The 19,673-nt window shown below is 35.7% G+C and overlaps 1 protein-coding gene across 2 annotated transcripts; it reads right to left on the minus strand.

The window, feature by feature from the left end:
* Window positions 1–988: 988 nt before the first annotated feature.
* On the minus strand, window positions 989–12,487 carry LOC109243621 (vacuolar fusion protein CCZ1 homolog). Of its 2 annotated transcripts, XM_019410580.1 has the most exons (10): window positions 12,284–12,487; window positions 11,155–11,351; window positions 10,444–10,537; window positions 9,254–9,434; window positions 8,906–9,015; window positions 7,138–7,233; window positions 5,638–6,093; window positions 3,201–3,356; window positions 1,590–1,819; window positions 989–1,263 (listed from the first exon to the last, which is right to left on the minus strand). In XM_019410580.1, the coding sequence occupies exons 2-10, from the start codon at window positions 11,334–11,336 to the stop codon at window positions 1,236–1,238; spliced, it is 1,533 nt and encodes a 510-aa protein (XP_019266125.1). In that variant the 5' UTR covers window positions 11,337–11,351; window positions 12,284–12,487; the 3' UTR covers window positions 989–1,235. The 2 variants fall into 2 exon arrangements, with proteins under 2 accessions (XP_019266125.1, XP_019266127.1); XM_019410582.1 differs by lacking the exons at window positions 9,254–9,434; window positions 10,444–10,537; window positions 11,155–11,351; window positions 12,284–12,487 and adding an exon at window positions 9,118–9,188.
* Between the last annotated feature and the right edge of the window lie 7,186 nt (window positions 12,488–19,673).

Below are 19,673 nucleotides of genomic sequence, written 5' to 3' on the forward strand. Positions count from 1 at the left end.
ACATATGACATGTGCTCAAAATATTTCTTTAATCCTAGTAAGATACAACTATATAAGGTATTTTCCAAGAAAATAATACAAAATATGAGATGCGTCATGGCATTATCCTAAAATATTCAACAATAAAGACAATAAAATTATGTAATATAAATATTGCTAATTATAAAAATAAACATAATCTAAAAGTACTAGGTCATACTAAAATAAGTAGACTAATAAGGGAGTATTAATTACATGACTAAACGCTAAAGAAAAAATAAAAATAAGTTATGCACTTCTATCTAAATTATCGCAAAATAAAAAATAGATATTCAATACATTGTCGTTGGTAGTATTGAGTTGAATATCTTTTGTTAGCATTAATATTGATTTGATTTTGGTTTGGGCTTTTGTTAGCATTATTTAAGTTACTAATATTAATGGCTATAAACTTATTTGAACATTCAAAAGTTCTAAGTCCAACCTTGAAATAACACATTAAAAGATAAAATTATGAAAAAGTTTAAGAAATATTTATAAATTACAACACAATAAGTATATTTATATATTAAATCTATCTAAAATTTGTATATATGTAATATCGGGTTGGTTTGGTTTGACTTTCTTTAGTTAAAACCAAACCAAACTAATTATGGTCGGATTTTTTTCTCCAACACCAAACCAAATCAAACCAAACCATAGTCGGATTTTTTTCTCGGTTTGACTCAGATTATCGGGTTGGTGCGGTTTATCGGTTTCCTTTGTACACCCCTAATGAGAACATTAAGCATAAACAACATTGGGAGTGACTGACCTCAAATATTTCACCACTTCGTTCGACAGGCACCTTTTATTTTATTTCATTTCGAACTTCAAAAATTAAACAAATACAGAACTAAAATACTTGTGCTTCTGTTTCCTTTTTATGTGGTGGGGAGCGACAGGGGGTAAAGAACGATGAGAGGGGAGCAGATTTCAATTGTAAGAGGATAATATTAAATATATAATATAATCTCCAAATTGGTGCTTGAAATTACAGGGAGAAAAAATGCATACACTATACAAGTGATTTAGATTTTCAAAGTGGAAGAGGAGAGGATCAAGTTTTTATTTATTTATAAACAGTACAAACATATTTGAAATAACAACAACATAAGATATGTAGAACATATTTGAATTAACAACAACATAAGATATGTAGCTATGTCTTTTGTATGAATCCTGTGTCTCGGCAATACCAAAAACTAGTTTCCCTGTTACAAAGAAAAAGCGCCACTGCAATACCTGCATAGTTTAAGAAAGTTAACATGAGACGAACACTATTCCAAAGGAAGTTTTAAAGACTCGTAAGATCGTCCATAGAAAGTGAGATTAGTAACTGAAAAATAAGCCAGGTTACTGACTACAAGTTAAGATATTGACTTTTACATTGTCAATGTATGCAAGTTAAATCCTATTGGAAAATGATGAAAACAAGGAATTAAAGGAGGACATGTTGAGGCACATGTAGGGTTCAAAACACCTTATGATGCAGTTAAGTAGTTGGTGGTTAGACGTGAAAATTTTCAGTAAAAATGCTCAATCTTAGACCTTCCTTGGGCAATTTTTACCTGTCACTGAACTTTTCAACAGCTTCAGAGGCATAAAGAAGGGTCTCATTGGCTTTCTCAAGTACCATGTAGAGTTCCTTCCCTCGCGTCAACCGGGAAATCACCCAAGCACCATTTTTTGCTCTAATACAAATTTCTTGGTCTTTCTCACTGTCTGAGCCATCACATTTAGCTCTGCTCTTTTCTAAGTCAACCTCTTCTCGGAGCTTATTCATTGCAACTAAAGAATCCTGTATGCATTATCAGATTATTCAGAGCAACAGTCAAATCTAGTTATTACAGTACACAAACTTGATTACCATGGCTAAATCGTTCTATGAGAAAAGAATATTACCAGTTAATGACTACCTTATCAAACAAATGTTCACGAACTTAACAAGAAAACTGGTCACAAGGTAAATATATTTAAAGTAAAACTGGCCCTCATGCAATAAGGTAAACATCAGAGAATTTTATTTAACACTCGTGTTTGGTATGAAGGAAAATGCTTCTTGAAAAATGTTTTCTTGGAAACTGGCCCTCATGCAATAAGGTTCACTCATTTTGTTGAAGTGAAAGAAAATACTTTTTCTATCACAAGGAAAACATTTTCCAAAACATTCAAACCAACCAAACATGGGAAAATTGAAAAATATTTTAAATATTTTCCTTCGTACCACACACACCCTTAGAAGCAGTGTGCTATCAAATCACCTTCGACAAAAGATTGATTGACATGGGGCTTAATAGGTCACCTAGTGCAAGTATCCTAGGTGCAGACTCAGTATATCTTTAAAAGAAACTACTAAATAAAACTTGCTTGTCAATAAATAAATGAGAATTTTCAAAATAACAACCAACCAACCATCCAAATACATGAAACTGTGTACCAAATAAATTCAAAATTGTTAATGTCTAATTGACAAATTTATTATAGCACCCGTTTTTTTTTTCTTTCTAGTTTTCAGTTTTACTTGCTTGTGGCAGAGGGCTCACATTAAGGGTGCAAGATAGCCAAACACCTCACTGTGAGCCATATGCAAAAACTCTAAGCATCATGGTAACCACAACAAGCACCTCACCGCCAAAGGAAGCTAAGAACAAGAAGTCTCCAACATATCAAATTATTTGGATATAACATATCCAAAGAAACATATTCCATGAAACTATATTAATTTTACTTTGCCTTGGCACCAATATTTAATTTTGTATAAAGGTTTCTGATTGCAAGCAACAAAAAGATGCCAACTTGGTCAAACTTCGTCAGCTATACCCCCACAATTGCAACTCCAATAAAAATCTTATCTTCGCAAATACAATAATAATGAGGTTCTAAAAGCTTTCATCTTCTCTGATGTCCTGCTGCATCTGTTAGTAGCAAGTGTGTTGGAGTACCCATATAATGTGACTAAGTGTAATTGAAGTTGAGGAGCAAGAGCAGCCGCACTTAGAGAGACGAATTAATCTTTAAAATCTTTACTATTTTCACATGGCTGTTAAATAGGCACATATATTGGAACTTCCACTATATTCAAAAAAGCAAAGCAAGCATTACAATAGGTGGATTCTCGAATGAAATGAAAGCTTTGAGTCTTTGACAACCAAAAGAAGGAAAAAAGGAAGTTATCTAACCTTTGTAAGAGTTGTTACTTTTCCAGGCGGAGATGCCCGAGAGATGCATCTATCACCGTCTACAAGTAAGTAGCGGTAACCACTCACATGATATGCATTCTCACCACCCCATCCTCTGGATAGTTTCTCTTCAACTTTGAATATCTTGGGTGATGCCTGAAATTAACAAGATATGTAATGAACTGACCAAGATAATAATTTTATATATCATATTATGCTCACCAGAGAAAGGCTATTAATCTCAAAATGAAAATGGAAGGGAAAAACCACAGAGAACACACGAAACATGATCTTGATAAAAGCACCATAACTAATATTTATTTGATTCATTTTCGCTTGAGGTCGTATATTTGTTGCATCAATTCATTGTCTCTTCTACTAGTGCCCACTCGACTTATGAGGAGTCAAATCAAACACTAGCTTGGCTAATACAACACAAACCACTTAGAGCCACCATTTTAAGTCTTTGAAGAAGTCTTGTAAAACCTAAAGCAACAATATACAGATTGTTTAGTGTATTTGTCAACTAAAAAACACATAACCACCACGGAAACCCAGGATCTACAAGGTGAGCTTGTTACTGAGGATTTGTTCAGGCTAGAATGCAATTAAGTTAATGCTAGTAAAAAAGTTTGTCAACAAAATAAAAGGTACACATGAGGATTAAACAGCTTATTCCCTTCCTGGTCAAGAGAATTCACGGGGGAAAAAGCATGAGATACAGAATGTCTATGATTGACTCTAGCTTTTGTACAGCAAAGAATTTTGTTAACCAATCTTAATCACATCAGAACGATTTAGTCGTTGGTAGCTTCTAATTTTGCCAAGGAAGAACATATTACAAATCTCCTTTCATTTGTATTTGCAGTAAGAATGACATCAACGTGTGAGTCTCAACCTATAACAAAGCGCAAGATTTCATATAATGAAACAAAAATGAAGAATCGGTGAGATGATTTAGTGTCCGTGACAACTAAAACTTCTGCGAGATAAACTGGCCTGGGAGTTGCTGTAGATTGCCATGAAGGAAAACTTTCTATTCTCCTGCCAATATAAACAAAAAAAAGAGTTCCCTTTTCCTGCTCACAAAAGACTGGCATTTCCCATTTCTTTGTTCATCCCGGCTGTAACAAGACAATAAACATTTATTTCCTTGATTGACTATGCTGCAGCAAGATAAATTAGGGTTTAACCCATTTCCTTGCCAGCAACTACTCCAACATCCTCCTTCCCACCGTTGTTAACCCTCTACCCTTGTAGATATCTTCTGGCCCAACAAAAGCGAGAAAATAGAGACACCTTCCTCCTTATATAGGAAGCGTGAGGCATAAAAGGTCCAAGCTGCTAACTGGCCCACCATAGCGACTTTACGCCAGTGTTGTCAAAGGCTCATTTAAGGCGTGCTTAAGCCCTGAAGCTCAGAAAAGTTCAAGAAGGGCGCTTTACCTCGCTTAAGTTGTGCTTCGGAGTAAGGCAAGCAGTAAGGCGTGGAACTCATAGCCCATGAGTTCTCTGTTGAATCAAGCGGTAGTAAACAACAAGTATAACCGAAAATATGTGTATTAGCTGCTAAGGGAAGCATTATGAATGAATTTGTTACTTTGTTCTTGAATTACATATATATTTTTATCTTTTTTCCGTCATTGCGCCTTTTTTTACTAAAGCCCACAATTTAAGTATGCTTTGAGCTTAAAGCCTCAAGAGACCTAGAGCCCTTTTTAGAGCTTTCGCCTTTGACAACACTGCTTTATGCAATCACTACGCACAAGCATCATTGTTAACATTTACCAAATGCAGAAATCAGCAAGAACCAGGCAGATACGAATATTTTTCTTAACCCTTATCTGCAGCCAATGCAAAATTAAGTGGGCATTTGGACACAAGAATTGTAAAATTCCAAAAAAAAGTGAATTTTTTTTCAAGTAAAAATGGTATTTGAAAATTAGAGTTGTGTTTGGACATGAATACAATTTTGGGTTGTTTTTGAATTTTTGTGAGTGATATGAGTGAAAATTTTGAAAAACAGCTTTTTCGAGTTTTTCAAATTTTCGAAAAATTCCAAAATTCATCTTCAAGTGAAAATTGAAAATTTTATGGCGAAACATTGTTTTCGAAAAAAGTGAAATTTTTTCGAAAGAAAATGAAAAAATTCTAATGTCCAAACGGGCTCTAAGACGTGATGTTATAGTTTTATCTCACCGAGGTCTCTCTTTCAATGTTTCAGAATAGGTCATAGAAAAGCTTTACATTATGGAGCTAATCGTAGATCCTTTGCAAACCCTACTGTGATAAGTTCCATTTTACATAGAAGATGCCCTAACAAAGAGGTCCTCATTAGGAGGTTAGGGTAGATCAAGAGAAGAGCCCACGTTTAACAAGAACCAACGTATATTTCAACAAAAACAAGAATATGTTTTCATTTGTTGTATCGACTTACATTCTCCAGAATTTGCTGCTTCACCACCGACAACCCTTGCTCCCCATTGTGTACAGATGTGACGGGAAAGAAAAGTATTATGGTGAGGCTCCTATGCTGAAAAGCACAAAGATACATCCTCTCCTCTGTTTGCTTAAGCCAAATTGTTGGACTGCTGGGACTCAAGCTGCCAACTTCTGTGCCCCAGATATCAGTAACAAGGAAACCATCCTTCCCTTTGGACCATTTGTCATGCTGTAAGGGCCTAACAACCTGATAGTTACGAACTCCAACGGGAGAAGTATCCCGTGAGCTGTAGTGCCGGTCCAGAACAGAGGTAGAGCTTGCCAATAATGAACCAGAAGCATTAGAAGTAGTGCTTCCTTTACGTAAATAGGACCAGGAGCCAGCACCAGCAGACAGAGCATTTGGGGTCAACCTCATGACAGTATAGGTGAATAGGTTAATCAAGTCATCCTGAAAAGGCGAATAGTAATCGTTCATGGTTGGAGCAAGACATGACCATTAACATCAAAGGTTCCCCATAGATAGTTTGTCAATGCAGATAATATTCGTTTTATTCAGATCTTTCTTTAGTTTTGAACGACTACTGCTTCTATAACAAAATTACTAAAGATAAACCGGCCACCGGGCTTAACCGAACCAGGACGGGCCTAGTTAAGTTGGGCCTGGCCAGGCTTGAACTGGCCCAAACTGGTTTCGACTTAGCCGGGCAGGGCCGGTTGAAAATTCTTGGGTTTGAGAACAGCCCAGGACCAGGACCACCAACCAATTATACCGATTCTTGGTGGGTCACCCCAGTCCAGCCGGGACTTTTACCTCTTACAATTGCATTTATTTAAATGGAATTTTAAGAATAATTATTTTGAAGCATGTAAAATATAACGTTTTAAATTTTAAAAAAAAATGTAAATTTAACATTGTGTTTGTTTGTTTGTTTAATACTTTGTTAATTACAACAAGAATATAGTGGAGGAAACCATGTAATCCCAATCTAATATATTATTCAAATATACTCATAGTTTGTTCATGTTCAGATATATAAGTTCTTTTGAGTTTGAATCATTGTCGACCACTTGAATTCTTACTTAGCTTTGACCCAATCTTTTAAGAGAACAACCACCTCTGAAGTATTTCCTGAGAGTAAGTTCATTTGGCCCCGACTAGAAGTATAATCAGATGCAATGGTATAAACTAGAACCATTAATTTCAGTTTTTTCCTACTAATTAGGGCCGGTCGGATTAGGAAGTTGGTCCCTATTCGAGCCACTTCATGAGCTAGAATCCTGAACTGGCCCAAACCCAATGTTTAGGCCTGGACTAGCCCAGCCCCAGTTAACCTAACTGGGCCTATTTTTTGTGGGCCAGTTTCCTCTCCAGTTGCCAGGTCTAACTAAAGACAATATAAAGATGGAAAGTACAAGTGAACCAGAGAGAGAGAGAGAGAGAGAGAGAGAGAGAGAGAGAGAGAGAGAGAGAGAGATAGAGAGAGAAGCCTACAGGAGAAAGAGTTGTGGAAACCAGCAGGTCCTGGAACATGATCAGTGAGTAGCACTGTGTGCAGCCGGCACATGATTCTAGCACTCTTACTAGTGACTGAATGCCAAAAAATGCAAGAAATTGTGGTTAGAATGATAATATCTTCACCAAAAGATTATGGCATCTACACAATAACATCAGCCTTATTAACAAAATTCTACCTTCAGGCATTGGATTTCATACCACATGTCAATCAAGAGGGGACATAAAAATAGAGTTCAAATCATCAGTCTGGCCATATATTAAGTAACACCCTTTCTGTAATTCCTTACGGTACATATACTCGCATGTTTTTGTTATAGTTGGTCAAAAAGATTTTGGGAGAAGATATATTGGTACTAAAAGCACAATCTTCAAATTAATTCGCAAGCATTTCCGCCCCTAATGCAACAAGTAAAAGTCGGAGCAGAAGTGTGACAATATAAGAAGAATCTATCCAAGATTAAACATGAATACTCATTATCAGAATATAGATTAAAGAATAAAAAATGAAATTAATGAAATAATAATGGCGTGTATTAGCTAATTTCACTCTTACGACAAATACCCAGCTTGATTTAATATTGCTTCATGACTCAGAGATCCCATTTTACACGTTATAAATTGATTTTTGAACTGGGCGCCATTATCCCTCGGGGATCTCTCGGTCATACAGAAAAAAAAAAAAAAAAAAAAAAAAAGGAGAAGAAAACAAGAAATGGGAAGAGTGGAAAAAACATGAAAATGTCCAAAGATTTACCATCTAAGATTAAACCAAATTACATCCGATTGTCTATTCTACTGTAATGTAGTATACCAGCTGTAGGCAACATCCTTTAAGCAACTCAAGATGAGAGTTTAATATTGAAACAGTCATCTTATTGAGAGAGAGAGAGAGAGAGAGAGAGAGGGAGGGGGGGGGGCAGCCCGGTGCACTAAGCTCTCGCTATGTACGGGGTCCGGGGAAGGGCTGGACCACAAAGGTCTATTATACGCAGCTAAACTACAGTTGTTTAACTCTAAAGCTGCTATTAGCTAAAGTTTTACCTTCGGAGTTCTAAACATTTATAATGCTAATGAGGCTATAGTCTATATGATATTGGTGGAGGATAAAAGACTCGGTTTCAAGTCCACCAGATGTTTGATATGCTGATAACTTTGAATTTTTGGGTAACTATTCCTCCAACTACATATGGGCAACCAAATTCTTCTTTTATTCCTCAAACGTAAATTCCATTACAACAATGAAGATCAATGGCAATCAAGTATGGACAGGTAAAAGCGTAAAAGTAGTGAACAAACATGTTAAGTGTAAACCTGAATGCTTGGGTTAATAATCTTTACTTTGACCAAGACACTTGATCTTTATTCAGCAAATGAAACAGTACAAAGTGTTTCACATAAGTACGTCAGGACAGATTTCTAAAAAGATAATAGCTGGGATTTTGCTTCTTTATTTTTTTGGGACATTTAGATGCCATGAACTTTTGGCAGAAGCTACCATGTGAAAAGAGTGAGGTATGGTGTCTTTGTCAAAGAAGCCAAAACTTGATCCTATCTAGGGCAACGCAAAGCAACAGTGCAAACCCCATCCATTTTGCCAACAAGACGAGCACGAAGACACACAGATCTGAGCAACATAATGGATAAATCCAGCAAAACAAATAAATCCAAAGTTTTATCTTTTCATCTCCAGTTTGCCCTGGGCTTCAACAAACTGAGTGTATGCAATAAACTGCCAACAACGAACCTGAACTTCAAGTGCTGCTTCCCTCCCAATAGTCAACATCTGTACTTTTCCACGCTCCTTCAGACAGTCACGGAAATTTGGCAAGTGAAGCTTCTTGCCAGAAAGAAAATCTGCCACAGGGAAAAATTAATAAGTGAAGCATTCAAAAGGCTGTTTAATGCTCAAATTGCACAAACTAATGGAATTATTAGATACAGAAGCTATAGTATTACCCCAGCAGCACAAATCCAATGAAAGCCGCTTTTCAAATGCTGGCGATTATGACTTGCAATGAAATAATTTGAACAGGAATATCTTCTTATAAAAGAGATGAAATGCAAATTTTCAAGGTACGTAATAAAGCCTCACCACTTAAATAATCCATAACAAAATAATACAAATGCGTCCTGGTAAGCCCTCCACTCGGTTCTCTATCGAGTAATGCTCTGATGGACCCATGAAACATCACAAAGAGAGAGTGAACTTCTTTAAGAACATTTCGTAAAGCATCAGTCCGCCATATGGCTTCTGACTCACTTTTCTCCACCACCTAAACATGGTATACCACCAGAAACTAATAAATAACATAAAAGTTACAAAGCATAACAAATTTCTTCTGCAATGGCAATAAAGACGTGAGGAAATTTGAGTTAGTCCGAGAAATTTCTGTATCTGAACTTTCTTGTTCCCATTAAGTCATACTCAGCTTTTAACCAACAAGAAATGATAGTCATGCTTAATCATCCTATCTTCTCCAGTAAAATTTTATTCAAAAAATTTTCGGGAAATCTATCTAAGAGCCAACTGCATATACAAACCATAGTAGTATTATATTAAGCACCCTACAGAATTTGAGATATTATACTCATCAAAAGCATAGAAATATAGATACAAATCCATAAAGCACTATGTGTATCTCAAGGTTGTTGGTGCCTATGTCCAACATGAGATCCATGTTACTCCAATGTTTGAACCACATGCCTGAGCATGCCACGAAGTAGGGACCCGCCTATGGTTCGTTAGTGCAGTTCGCCAACTATGATATTTAACAGTTCATTTAGACTTCAAACAGCAATATTATGGAAGGAAATTTCCTGAGCTACCACTTGTCTTTTCATTTTTCCTAACCTAGTCCTCAACCTTCTATGCTTCAGTTCACCGCAGGTGGTAGTCCTGGAATTGTTCATTGAACTAAAACTATTCAAGTATGGGCAAAAAAAATCCAAGAAGCAAGTAAGGATGTAGCATCAGATTTAAAACATCTGTGAGTTACGTATCCACTTATATACAGCAACAATTACATCAGTGAGCTTATATCAAGCCTCTATATTGATCATCCTTTCAAATTTAGCAGGTAGAAGGACAGACCAGCATTGTACTATCTCCCAAATCAGTACAGATAATAAGTGATCACCACACATTATTATCTAATCCGATTAGTGGCAGAATTATCCTCCATACAGTTCACCAAAGAATTAAAATTCAACCACGTCATCAAGTGCCAGGTAAAGTTTATTGGTTGAAGCAGAAAAATGATATATAAGTGCAAGAAATCATACCATCACCATCCAAATATCACGCTCTGCCTCATAGAAAACATGTGAGTGCATCTCTGCGTCAATAACCTCACACGGAGCCTCTGGGGAGAATATTCTGCAAAAAAAAAAAGTATAGAGGATATTACCATATGACTTGAAAGATCCATGAATCGTAAAAATGCAAGAAGTTGACAACAACATCCAGATGGCACAGTAATACGTATCAAAGATTACCTATCTTTCAGAAAAAGAAGATAAATGGAGGATGAACGAAATCTTAGCCTTAAAAATTAACATTTCCACGAAGAATCCCATTGCTCTTCATTAAGAACAACAACTTCAATCTAGGAACAAGCTTCAAGCTCTTATTTCTTTACCTCTTTAATGCCTCTAATATGAGAATGCACAAACATGAGCTCAACTATCTATCAACCTAATGATATGACTGAAGAATCCTTTGGGTAAGAATGAATGTCTATTGATAAAAAGATATGAACAGAGGGAAAGATCTTCCTCAAACTAAGAACTAAAAGCTCTATCCAAGAATACAGACTTCAATAGCATTGCAGATCAGTTATCAAGACAGCGTGAAAGAAGTAATGTGAAAGTTTAAAAATCATAGCAACCAATCTGGTTATCCCATATTTAAGAAAGAGCTTTAAAAAGAATCACATGAATTTCTACTCATTAATAGATACAGGTGCAGATATGTGAGTGCCAGTCACAACACACCTGGTGAATGTTATGAGCCCTTCACTAAGCCCTATCACAGAGAGTTGGGTGGGGAAAGGCAAATCAGCAGGAAAGAAAAATAAAATCTTGTCCAACTCCTGCCCTTCATGTTGTCCCCTTCTCAAGTCAAATATGCACAATTTCATAGCTTCATTGACAGAGCTTGCCGCCGACATGCCCATTTTTCCGCTCCCTTCCTATCACCAAGATATCAAGTTTCCAAATCAAAACTAGACTAGGTTCACAAATATGACACATCTAATATAGCATACAAGATTTTAATTATCTAAATACATCACGCATGCATGACTTATCAAAAGTCTTATTGAAGAAGAACAACAAAAGTATTTCTAATACAAATTGTCTCTTTCTTCTTCTCTTATCCTTCCATTTTCTTTCTTCTTTTTACCGGTGGAAAAATTAGTTTCTAGTACAGCTAACAATATGATTGCCACAAAAACAAAAAAAACAATAATTTTACATGCAATCAATAAAGCCACAAAACATTTCATAAAACACTAAATTTACATTCAGTTTGTTTGCTTAATGCTTATCTGAAACTCACAGGATTTTGTGCAGTCTGCTATTAAAAACCAGAACAACCATCAGAGACAAAAAAAAAAAAAACAAGAAGCCCCGAGAAATCTCACAAGTGTGGTAGATGATTTCTTGTCATCTGCATAAGCATTGGTGGGCAGTTACCCAGTGGGATAGTCGAGGTGTGGGCAAGCTGGCCCGAACACCACAATTATTCAAAAAAAACTTTTACGATCAGATGAATCATTTTGTTTTCTCATCATAAGAAACAGCAAAACACACAGTAAAAAAACGTTCTTTGAGTTGTTTATATAATGCATTTTGTGCTTAATTCAGTAGAAAGTCATTACTAGGGTACTATACTATATCAATGAGCAGCATCAAATGTGCTCTTTTCTCCATGATCTCCAAAATTAGTAAGTTAATACAACATTAACAAACATGAATGACTGCTCTATCCGTTCACAAATTGATCCTTTGTTACTGTAGAGTTAGGGATATACAAACCTAAAATTAGCATTACAAAAGAATCTGAATTAGTATTAGGGTTTTTTATTTTTTCCTCACTGAGTTCGATTTAGGAGATACTTACAGAGGGTCTTGCCGGAGCCGGACCGCCGAGCTGTTGTGTTGGGTCACGCCGGAGCCGGACTTGGGGTTTATAGTAGGGGAGAAAGGAATTAAACAAAAATACAACAACAATTTTACATCATCACTTTAGAATTCTTAAAAATGTAGATTTAATAAGAAAAAGTAAATATTGTCAGTTCTTTCTCATTTTCAGATGAAATAGAGAACTATAATTGTAATATTAAAATCAAATAATTAGAAATAGATGAAAGTTCAAATTAATTCTTAAAAAATTGACGACTTGGTTTTAAATTTTAGAAAGACATTTGATAGAAGGTTTAAAAGTTCTAGAAGGTATTCCAATTAATTTGATTGTCTTGCTTTCAAATAAACATTTGAGATAATAAATATGGTGAAGAAATAGTTGTACAATTTTTAATTTGAGAAATCAAAATCATAATTTTATTGTAGCTTGAATTCATGACTACATCGTTTTGTCATGGTAACTAAGTGTAGCTATCGTTCGAGACAACTATTGTTACGATTATTATAAATTATGTTCATTTAGATATAAAAGTATTTGTGATTAAAAGTTTATAATTGTTCGGTTATATGGCAAGAATTTATGATTAGTTACAAAAACGATAAACTTGTGGTTATATTTTTTTTAATGACAAATATGTAACTATTAGATAATTTAGGTTGAGATTCGTCGAAAAAATCTTGTTATTATATATTTAAATGAACATTTTCTCATATGGCTTTAGTTGGTAATTTTTTCACATGAGAATTTAAGTGGAGTTTTCTTGATACATATTTATATAGGACAATTGCGTTAAAAGTCATTTTGTTAACGTTATTAGCAAATGCTTTTTTTTTCCTCCAATTTGATTTGAAGCTATAATTTTTATGTCGTGATATAAGTCACTAAAAGAACTGAAAATTACCACCATATTCACCAATAAACTAGATTGGTTGATAATTTAGCAATATATTACCAATATTCTTTTTTCATGCATTACCAATAGATTAATAACTATTTATTTGACAAATTTAGCAATGATCACTAATAGGTTATTAGATTAGCTTTGATTATTCACCCCTTCACCAATATCTTTCGGTATTTTTTTGTATAAATATAACGTTTAAGTACAACAAAAGTTGGTTATCTCTCAGCAGATAATATAATGTTAGTATCAAACACCATCATATAAATGGAATAAGGATGAACCAAATTATCCATCACATAAGGCCATAACAATGTGCAAATTTTTTCATTTCACATTGAAGCTCAAAGCAAAAATAAAAGAAAAGATTAAAAGAGAAAGAAGGAAAGAAAAGTTATAGTTGGATGTTTTAATAGTTGCAATCTTAGTATTACACTTGATCCCTCATATATTTGCTAAAACACAATAAGATATTAGAAGACCCATTGTAGCCAAAGCGGGCGTTAAGGTTTTTGTGGGGTTTAGGTTTTAGACTTGCTTGATAGGACTATTGGCTTGACAGGACTGTATCTCTGTAAAACTTCCATGTAGCTCCATCGAAACGATCCTGTAACAACTATAGTGGTGTACATTTCTATCCAAATTTATATTTGATTTCCGCTATGCTCCTCTATAGTATTAAGTATGTAACAAAAAATTCAAGTTCATGCATATATAGGGACAAAAATTGCATATTAGGGTTCATCCAGTAATATGTTTCTCATCCATACCTAGCCCCTCAAAAATTCAACTTCAAAAGGCGCAGCCACAAACACTGTCACAACAAGAAATAAAGATGAACCTTTTAGGAAAAAATAAAACATAATGAGAAATCTAACGTATGAATTACTAAGGAAAAACTTACTTATCTACATGAATGCTATCACTCCAGGAAAGCCCTTGTGGCATGGGATAAATTATGCCTGCCTAGATCTGCTGGGAACTCAATATTATTGACATCTTCAAGTCGAATAAAGCTGCTTTGTGCAAACTACTATGGGCAGTAGCATTAAAAGAGGACAGATTATGGATACATGGTATTTACATCAAGGCACAAGATCTAATGCACATGAAGACACCACAACAAGCTAGCTGGCTGGTTAAAAATATTTTTGAAGCAAGGCAATGGCTAGCTGAAGCAGGAGATCCTATCACAACGTTAGAAGGAATGGTTGACAAAGGTAGATTCAGCATTAAGAAAGCTTACAAATCTCTTATGCCTCAGTATGAAAAGGTCTCATGGAAAAGTCTGATGTTAGCTAGAGGCTTACTACCTAAGTACCAATTTATATTATGGTTAGCTGTCCAAAAATGATTATCCACAATAGACAGACTAAAGAGATGGGGGGAGGGGGGTGTAGGTTTCTCAGAACAGTGTGCAATGTGAGACTGATTCTATTGAAGATCTTCAACATCTGTTCTTCTCTTGTCCATATTCAAACAACATGTGAATGATCCTAACAAGATGGACAGGGATAATAAGACCAATGGCAACTAGGATGGGGAGGTGACATGGCACTCCAGGAAAGTTAACAATTGCACACCAATTGCAAGTATCCTGGACTCTTATTTGCAGCAACAGTCTACCATATCTGGGCAGAAAGAAATAGATGCAGGTTTACCAACCAGAAACTGAAAAGCAAACAGCTCATCGGAGAGATCATACTACAACTGCATATGAAAGGGCAGAAGATACACAAGTGGAAGAAAGAGTTAGCACAATTAAATAGTTACCCTGTATAGCTCAAGTGGAATTAGTGAGTATAGTTCAAGTGAAATTAGTGAATACATAGTGAAATAGCGGTTCTAATTGTAATTGAGGAATGACTCTATAGACCAGGCGAGTCATCTTGTACATATTGAGTTACTTGGTTAAATAAAATTTTGCAGTTTAACAAAAAAAAAAACTTAAAATTGGTTCATATTTTGTACAAAGAAACTAAATATTTCTAGTAGACTTCCGTATTCCATTACTCGGCCTTCTTCAGCTGTTTTTTTGTAATCTGCCCAGTTAATGCCTTAAAAAACATGATAAATAGGTTAAGCTTTGGTTTATCTTTCTGGTGGATCTAGACATTTACAGGCATTTTACATTTGCATGTTTGATATGTGAAAAATGATTGACACATTTCTAACTTATCTTTCCATCTCTTTCGGCAAGTGAAGTATGTCATCAATTCTACTTTCACCTGCTTTGTACTAGCCAGTATTTTGTGTACTTCGGGGCGCTGACTAGCCCTGCTCAACGCCCTACACCCTTCTCTTGAGCGCTTCATTGAGCATTTCTCTTGAGTGCACACATGTAAACAAATGTGTTGTCTTCCTTGAGTAAAGTCCATAGTTCTTGAGCATTTTGGTTTGGATGTATATCTTCTCGCCTCTCTCGTTAGTTTGCTTCCTGCTCACAACAAAGTCTAGTCTGAAGTTTACCGGTGCCTCTCCTTCATTTTCTTGAATTCCTACGACAAAATCCCCAAGTTATAAATCTTAACCTGCATTGCTACATAATAACTTTGATGCAGGAGAACCTGCAATGTGGAGATTGAGATTACCTCCTTGTAAACAGTCAACTGCTTGTTGGAACACACAAGAAAAGCCAAGCCAAACTATTGAACTGCATAAAATCAAAGCCATATTTAAGGAAGTAATAAGAAAACACAAAATAATGCCGCTAAAAGTCGAGTCATATGACTCCGTCAAGAAATTCTGCTAGCAGCAGTGTAATTTGAAAAAGAGGCAAGTGCATAATCTAGAATAGTGGATTTAGAATGAGGTGTGCTCTTTTTATAAATATACAATTAATTTTTTTCTGCATAAGCATATTCATCTGTAACACATGTATCACTTAGTATTTCTCCATTACATTCATCTCTAGTTCCACTTTTATCCTAATTGCTCGTGAATAGATAAAATACTCAATGAAGCCTTTTCCTTCCTCAATGCGTTCATGAAACCAATAATGAAAGATGACGGGATACTAATGGTTTCTCTGGTGTACCTTATAATCCTTATGCTTCTCAAAGAACATTTTCCGCAAGGAATCCACGGAAAGGAGCAATGCCAGTTCTAGTGGCAAGCTGCAAGATGAAAAGATCAAAGTCTAATTATACTATGCTTAGCCATTTTGAAGGGGAGCAAAGTTCCCTGATGGTGACAACAAATGTGATGACTCGAAAGGTCATCTTGTGTTTTAGAACTCAATTCTGCGCTTTTAAGCCTTAAAATCTCATTTTTACCCTCCTCTATTTGCATCCGGGCGTGTTTTCCGAAAGCTTTTATGGTAAATGTTGTTGAAAATAAGAAATTTTTCCTAAAATCCAAATTTTTTGATTTTTTTTTTCATTTTTTTTCATTTTTCATTTTTTTGTTTTTTGTTTTTTTTTTTTAAAAAAAATTACTACACTAAGAACTAGTACTATAACTAAGCTAACATAGCACAGAAAATCACCCAGACAATCTCCTCACTCCACACTTAAAATTGTGCAATGTCCTCAATGCACACTAAAAATAACAAGAGGGTAAAAGAGACTCCCTGGTAGGCCAAAGGCCGAAGTATTAGCAGCTCACGGGATACTCAGACTTCTCCCAGGTACGATCCTTTGTGCGGTCACCCCACACTTATTTCAACCACATAGCTCACTTTTGTACACTTCCAGTGGCTTTTCTTCTATGCTCATAATCCTACAAAAAATGCTACATAGATAGAAAAATAAAGTAAACAAAAATAAATAAAAATAAAAGAAAGCAGTAAAGCTAGGTTGCCTCCCAACAAGCGCCTAATTTAAAGTCGCGGCACGACTTGAACCAATTTTTGTCTCCACCTTGAACTTATGAATTGTACCCCTAACATGGCATCCAGTCTGTGGCTATGCACCTTTGGTGGGGCTATAAAGATAACCAGGCCAAGTAATAAATTTTTCACTCTGCACCTCTCGGCCTTTAGATGAGGAATGTAATTTTTGCTTTTTGGCACAACAAATTCAAGAATATAGGCGCTCTCATCCTCGCTCTTTGACCCCTTCATTGGCTCAGATGGCTCGATTACTATCTTACTATCTAAACACAATGTGGAAAAATGATTGGAATGAGGTCTAATGCGCTCTAACTCATGAATTTTACTACTATTTGCATCCCTATATTTACACACACTCAAGTCTCTCAAAGTAATGTTATCTACTCCCTCACATGACTCTAAATCACTCTTCTCAACATTGGCATCCTCAAGAAAAATATGGTCTAATGATTGATATTCTCGTTTTAGCTCCTCAATTTGGTCTAAAAGATTTTTTCAGCTTCACACAACTCATTATTAAATTGTTGGGCATTACACGCATCAACCTTTGCACTCAAATCTGCATCTAAGTTATGCACAGCCAAGCTAAATTTATCAATTTTATGTGCAAGATCATCTCTCTCCTTAGACCAATCATTCACCAACGTTGTTAGAAGACAACGTCGTTCCTCATATTCCCTTAATCGTGAATATTCCCCCAATACCAACCCTTACTCCCATATTCAAATTCAGACCTCCCAGAGTTCAGGACATGACAAGCCCAAAAAGACGGGCCATAAAAGTCTTCCGTCAACCAAGCGTCTTCATTAATAACCTTACCTCCGGTTATTTCATCCCCAGATGTCATGTTGAGAGAACTATGAACACAATAAGAGAAAAATTAAATTGTTATAAAAATAAAATATTTACAAAAAGAGAAGGAATAAAAAAAAAACTTGTAAAGATACAAGTAAAAGTCTAATCTAGAAAAATAATTAATTTCTAAGTCCCCGGCAACGGCGCCAAAAACTTGTTGCGACCAAACGCACACGCAAGTATACGTGATCGTCAAGTAATAAAGTAGTGAGTAGAGTATCGTTCCCACGAGGACTTGTGATTAACTATTAACTAAATTAGACTATCCTAATTATCTATACAAGAATTAAACCTAGACGTATTTGGTTCTATACTAATTAAATAAAGAAATATAAATAATGAACTTTAAACAGAGGAAGAGCAGATTTTTATGATATCAATGTAAAGAAAACGATCTAGGGTTATGGGCTATTTAACATTTCTATTATATTCTTCAATTGAATTATCTAATTAATTTATCTAGTTTATTGGTTGACAGGGTTAATACTGCTCATAAGAATCTGTCGAGTTCTTACTCGCCTATTCAAGCTAACCTAACGCCTATATGTCTATGGAGTTAGAATCAACAAGAACGCATTTATAATTCCTGTAAATCAACCAAGCAAGGCAATTTGGTATATGTCTATCCTAACCGCGAATCCATTCCCCGATGCCCAGGTATATGCAATCTAGAATTCCCACTTTCGAGTTCAATTCAAGATTCGTAGATAGTATTCAATTGGTGATCAAGCAATCAAATAATTAAGCGCAGGATTGAATAAATAAACTAATACGATAAATCAAGAAATCAAAATCAATATTCGAATAGCAACTGTCATGAAAGAACTACAACCCTAGAACGTTAAGTTTAGCTCCACATAGACATGGTAACCAAACAACAAATCATACAAAGAAACATAAAAAGACTAAGTTGGTGGAAGAAAAGATGAAACCCGGCCTCCACGGCGGCTCTGTGCTTGTGTTTTCCTCTAAAAAACGTCCTCCTCCTTCAAAATACCGTTTTCCATGTATATAAACCAAGTAGGGTTGGAACCAAACAATTATACCTTCTCCAATGTGAAAAAGGACACTTTTTCCGGGATTGACTAGCGCGATCGCGCTAGTGGCCCAGTGTTCTGCCTGACGAGCGCGACCTGAGCGCAATCGCGCTATTGACGCGCATTTTTCACCCTGTTTCGTTTCGAATTTAGAAAAACGTCAAACATGAAAGTTGTAGCCCTTTGAGTTAGCTTTCCAACCATATATTGTGGAGCCCAAATGGAGTTTTGAGCAAAAAATTATATCTATTTTACTAGACAGTGTGCAATATGCCTACTGGAGTCTTCGTTTGTTCTAACTATCATCCGTTGACCCCAAAACACGATCCCGGCTTAATTCCTTGAACTTTTACTCAGACTTCAAAGCTCCAAATCACTTGAATTCATTCCATAACATCTATATAGCTCGAAATCACTCCTACAAGGCATAAAACACACCATTAGTGCAAAACACTAGCGATTAAAGCTCAAACTCAATAAAAGTGCAGTAAATTGGAGTGTAATAATCGACTAAAATACGTAATTATAGCCTATCATCATCTTGTATGTTCATGTAAATGTCCATCTTGAGCCCTAAGATGCAGGCTTCATATTCGGCCATGTTGTTGGTGCACGGGAACCTGAGCTTAGCTGACACCGGATAATGTTGACCGGTTTCTGACACCAGGACTGCTCCTATGCCAACTCTTTTGAAATTAGCTGCTCCGTCGAAAAACATTCTCCAGTCATCATAGGATTCTG

The sequence above is a fragment of the Nicotiana attenuata genome, unplaced genomic scaffold (genome assembly GCF_001879085.1).
Source record: "Nicotiana attenuata strain UT unplaced genomic scaffold, NIATTr2, whole genome shotgun sequence".
Taxonomy (NCBI): domain Eukaryota; kingdom Viridiplantae; phylum Streptophyta; class Magnoliopsida; order Solanales; family Solanaceae; genus Nicotiana; species Nicotiana attenuata.

Coding starts and splice junctions, on each gene's coding strand:
- LOC109243621 (XM_019410580.1), bottom strand. CDS start 11,336: ATGGGCATGTCGGCGGCAAGCTCTGTCAATGAAGCTATGAAATTGTGC. Junction 9,016..9,253: donor TGTTATGGATTATTTAAGTG/GTGAGGCTTTAT, acceptor TCCCTGTGGCAG/ATTTTCTTTCTGGCAAGAAG. Junction 6,094..7,137: donor TTTCCACAACTCTTTCTCCT/GTAGGCTTCTCT, acceptor TCGCCTTTTCAG/GATGACTTGATTAACCTATT.